Here is a 4,781-nt window from a genome sequence, read left to right on the forward strand (position 1 = left end):
GGGGGGGGGAGGCGGCAAAGCGCCCCCCCGGGGGGAGCGGGAGCCTGGCGCCGCTCGGCCGGCGCCCAGCGAGCGGAACCGACGTCCCATTGGGGACCGCCGGGGCGGACCGGGCCACTGCGGAGCCGGGGGAGAAGCGCGCGCTGCACCGACCCGGGTACCCCTACTGGCCGCGCGGAATGGTACGGCCCGGCCGGAGTTAAAGCCGGGGAAGGCGGCGCGTCCCGAAGCGGCGGCGGTGCGATGGGGCTGCGGGCGGGAGGAGCGCTCGCTAGGGCCGGCAGTGGCCAGGGGTCGCCGGAGGGTCCCGGGCGGAGCGGCGGCGCTCAGGGCGGCAGCATCCACTCGGGCTGCATCGCCGCGGTGCACAACGTGCCGCTGCGCGTGCTCATCCGGCCGCTGCCGTCAGTGCTTGACCCCGTCAAAGTGCAGAGCCTCGTGGACACGATCCGGGTAAGGCTCCGGGGAGTCGGGCCGGCTGGAGGGAAGGTTCTGGAGGAGGGAGGTCGCACTGAAAGGGAGACGGAACTGGTCCTACCTCCGCCGGAGTTCATTAAGCATTTGCTGTGTGACCTTGTGCAAGTGCTGGGCCTCTCTGGGCCTCTGTTTGTTTTCTTGGGCAAGGAGGGGATTGGACGGGATAATTAAAGTAATTACCGCTGTCTCCTATAAAGAGCGCTTGCAGTGTCCTGGGAGCTGTTTTAAGTCTCTTAGCTTCCTGTACCAACCCTGTAGCCCTTCTAGAAATGAGAAACTGAGGCATAGGAAGATTCTAGCAGCCTGTTCAAGGTCAAGTAGGAAGTGGCAGAGCCAGAATTCACTGGCAGGCAGTGCCCAGGGCGCTACAGGGTCCTGAGATAAGCTGTGCCCGCCCTTCTGTGACAGTGGCAGTGGGACTGGGCATGTCACATTTGCTGGGAGGGCCTTGTCTGAACTGGAAATGGGAGAGGACGAGGGTCAACTACTGGCCGAGGGAGAGTGTTAAGAATGTTGGAGTGACCCTGGCAGGGAATGAGGTGGGTTTGGGGGTCAAGAATGTATGTGTCAGGGTAGGCCTGCATGGCATGGTGTCCCCTTCCCCCAGGCCCTCGGAAGGTGAGGGTGTGAGACCCCTAAGCTTCACCAACACTGGTGCTCCAACCTAAGGTCCTTCGCTCCTAGAATTTGCTTGTCTATCCCCCTCCTGGAGCCATCTCCCCAGACAGCCCCAGGGCCGGCTCCCCGCCTTACTCAGGTGCCAGCCTCCCTGAAGCCCCTTGCTAGTGCCCCCCCACCCCACGCCGGCTCTAGCTCTCCCCTTACCCTGAGGTATTTTCCGTGTAACTCTTCCACCAGAAATTGTGTTAGGTATTCCGTTGTTTGTGGCTGTCTGTCTCCCCACCCCATGCCATCTCCACAGGAACAGGGACCGGTCACACCTGACTGTGGGAGGGAGAGCGCCACCCGTGCGTGCTCCCTCAAGTTTATTTCTTTCTTCCAAGAGCAAGAGAGAGAGACAGTACCCACAACAGAGTCTTGACATCCATCCCCAGCCAAGCCAGCCCTGGATCGGGGCACACGTGTGCCCCCCGTGCTCAGGGACGGCTCCTGTGTGGGGTCACCTCACAGGGCATGGTCTTTTACCACTGTGCCACCGTCTGCCCCCTACTGAGCTTTTGCTTAATGTGTTCCCTTCTGGTCTTTGTATATTATTTACTTATTTTTCTATAGTGTGTGTTTGTGGGAGAGAGAGAGGGGGAAAGCGAGACATCACCTCCTTGGGGGTGCATAACCGCACAGCAACTCCTTCTCCATTCTCAAGATTTGGGGCACGCATGCCCATGTGCCCAGTATTTTTCAAGCCTCCAGGTCCAGGACTCGAATTTCACAGTCAGCCATGTGGAATCCAGTGCCTTCACCACCCACTACCAGCTGGCTCACACACAGTTTTAATGGCCTGGTGAGCCACCTACCTGCTGTGCCAGAACCATGTCCAGCACAGATCCAGCTTTGCTTACTTACTACTGGGTTAATCTTCTATGGCCACTGAAACAAACGGCCACAAACTTAGTGGCTTAAAACAACACAGATGAATAATTTTACAGTTGTGTGGCTCAGAAGTCCAAAACGGGTTGTTCTGGGCTGAGAGCAAGGAGTCCCCACAGCTGCGTTGCTTTCCTGATACTCTGGGGGGATCCATTTCCTTGCCTTTCACAGCTTCTAGCGGCCGCCCACACACCTCGGCTTGTGGCCCCTTCCTTTGTCTTCAGAGCCAGCAATATCAGGTCAATATTCTCACGTCACATCGGTGCGACCTCTTCTGCCTCCCTTTCCCGCTTTTAAGGACCCTGGTGTCTACGTTAGACTCATCTGGATCATCCAGGGTAATCTCCCCAGCTCAAGATTCTTAGTTCCATGTGCAAAGCCCCTTCTAGCACATCAGGAAATATATTCCTGGACTCCAAGGATTAGGATGTGGACATGGTTGGGGGCCGTTATTGTGCCTGCTCACCACCATGGCCCAGTGCCCAGCACAAGCCCACCTGGCACGGCTGCCCCTCGCTGGTGCTGACTCCTCACGTGCATCAGCTCTTTGATTTCCATCAATCAGCAGCCCTATTGGATGTCTTCTTCCCATCTTGCAGATGCAGGGCAGTGTGCAGAGAGGAGGCCACTTGCTCAGCTGCTCTGTAAAGCATCTGAGATTCAAATTCAGGTTTGACAGGTTCCACAGCGCCTGCTCGGAACCAGCTGTGTCTGGAGATTAATAATTATCTGTGGAGCGGCCAGCAGGTGGTGTGGTTGTTAAAGCACTGGATTCCCACATAACTGACCACAGTTCAAGTCCTGGACCCAACGGCTTAAAAATCATGCCAGGTGCGTGTGCATGCATTCCAAAAATCCCGAGAGGAGAATAGAGAAGGGATTGCAGCATGGCTGTCCCCCAGGAGGTGATTTCTCACTTTCTTTTTCTCTCCGGTAAGTGCACATGCCCTTTGGCAAAACCTAAAAGGCTAAGTTTTTAAATTATTTGTGGAACATGTAGATAAATAATTCAACAGCCATGTCAGAGAGAACCCGTGAGCTAGCAGCAGGAGGCCTGCTAGGCAGCATGCACTTACTGGGGCCCCCCAGTGGGCTCTGCTGTCTACCCATTGGCTTGAACCTTGCTGTTCCTCAACCCCTCCAGTCTCAATCCCTCTAGGCCCTCCTAGTCACACTGGCCTCTTTGCCGTGCCTCCAAATAATAGACTTGTTCGGACGTCAGGCCCTTTGCATCTGCTGTTCCCTCGGTCTGGAATGCTCTTCCCTCAGACGGCCCCCAGCAGGAAATCAACTCAGATTCTCTTCTTCTTCTTCTTGCCCTCATGTCCTCCCCCTCCACAAGCCCCTTGGGATCTGCCCCCTACATGTGTCCCAAACCTAGTTGCCTCTCTGTGTCATCCAGGCCAGAGACCTCTGCTGAATACTTGCAGGGGAACTGCCTCCTCCTTGCTGTGCCCTTGGCCACCCCACCAAACCTGTTCTGAGACAGCTTTCTAGAATGCATCAGATCATGTCCCCCTCCAGGCCCTGCCTGCTGCTCTTAGCAATGACCTATTGAACCTTGCTGTTCCTCAACCCCTCCAGTCTCAATCCCTCTAGCCCCTCCTAGTCATACTGGCCTCTTTGCTGTGCCTCCAAATAATAGACTTATTCGGACGTCAGGCCCTTTGCATCTGCTGTTCCCTCGGTCTGGAATGCTCTTCCCTCAGACGATACCCAGCATACATCACTGAGCGCTTCCACATGCCAGGAATTGTTCGAAGAGTGATATGTATGAACTCATTTACCTCAGCCGTTCTCTGAAGGGGGTCTGCTGTCATCTCCACTGAATAGACAGGGCAACTGAGGCACAAAGAGGCCAACTACCCTAAATCAATCACATAGCTATTCAGCAGCAGGGCTGAACTTTGAACCCGGGCATTTGAACTCTTCGTCTAAACTATCCCACTTCTCTGTTTTCCTGTGTGGCTCTCTTTATTGTCGCCTCAGAGATGGGGGCCTTGTGGATCCCCATCCCTGTCATGTCAGCTGTTACTGTCTTTATAGCATTCGGCACTCTAATATTCACCTCTGTTTCATTTCCCCTTCCTTCTTTCCTCCCTGAAGCCCTGGGAAAGTAGGGGCTCTGTGTGTCTTGCTCTAGCTACCTTATTCCCAGAGTCCAGAACAGGATGTGGTGTAGAGCATGCCTGTGGTAGGTTGACAGATGTTTAACAACTTGGTCTCCAGGGAGAGAGAGATACCTGGTTTGTAGCATCGGCCCATGTTCCTGGTGTAAATGCTTTCACCATGGCTGCTTTTCTAGCTACCAAGATGATGGCAACCAGCTCACAAAATTCCCAGATATTTAGCTGTCATCTTTCATAAAGCAACGCGAGCACCCTGTAGGAGCTCCTCGCAGGTGGACAGTCTGCTTTGTGAGCTTTCAAGCGCTGTACCATCCCCATTCATCTTGTTCTCCTTCTTTCCAGGAGGACCCAGACAGCGTGCCCCCCATCGATGTCCTCTGGATCAAAGGGGCCCAGGGTGGGGACTACTTCTACTCCTTTGGGGGCTGTCACCGTTACGCAGCCTACCAGCAGCTGCAGCGAGAGACCATCCCGGCCAAGCTTGTCCAGTCCACCCTCTCGGACCTGAGAGTGTACCTGGGTGCGTCCACACCAGACTTGCAGTAGCCTCTTTAGTGCCAGCCACCACTAACCCTGATGGCCCAGAAGACACACCCAACCTCCAGTGGGCTGGACCATGCAGAAGGT

General features: G+C 55.3%; 1 protein-coding gene across 2 annotated transcripts; it reads left to right on the plus strand.

Annotated features, from left to right (window-relative positions):
- The first annotated feature begins 10 nt into the window (after nucleotides 1-10).
- Nucleotides 11-4,775, plus strand: SRXN1 (sulfiredoxin 1). Of its 2 annotated transcripts, XM_014590215.2 has the most exons (3): nucleotides 11-453; nucleotides 2,197-2,363; nucleotides 4,497-4,629. In XM_014590215.2, exons 1-2 carry the CDS (start codon nucleotides 244-246, stop codon nucleotides 2,320-2,322), a joined length of 336 nt encoding a protein of 111 aa, XP_014445701.1. In that variant the 5' UTR covers nucleotides 11-243; the 3' UTR covers nucleotides 2,323-2,363; nucleotides 4,497-4,629. The 2 variants fall into 2 exon arrangements, with proteins under 2 accessions (XP_014445701.1, XP_006154749.1); XM_006154687.3 differs by lacking the exon at nucleotides 2,197-2,363 and having other exon boundaries at nucleotides 47-453; nucleotides 4,497-4,775.
- The last annotated feature ends 6 nt before the right edge of the window (nucleotides 4,776-4,781 follow it).

The sequence above is a fragment of the Tupaia chinensis genome, unplaced genomic scaffold, assembly GCF_000334495.1.
Source record: "Tupaia chinensis unplaced genomic scaffold, TupChi_1.0 Scaffold000418_1, whole genome shotgun sequence".
In the NCBI taxonomy this organism is placed as follows: domain Eukaryota; kingdom Metazoa; phylum Chordata; class Mammalia; order Scandentia; family Tupaiidae; genus Tupaia; species Tupaia belangeri.

Excerpts from the sequence above, each read along its gene's own strand:
- SRXN1 (XM_006154687.3), top strand. The coding sequence starts at position 244 with ATGGGGCTGCGGGCGGGAGGAGCGCTCGCTAGGGCCGGCAGTGGCCAG. Across the intron at positions 454-4,496 it reads GCCTCGTGGACACGATCCGG|GAGGACCCAGACAGCGTGCC; the intron begins GTAAGGCTCCGG and ends CCTTCTTTCCAG.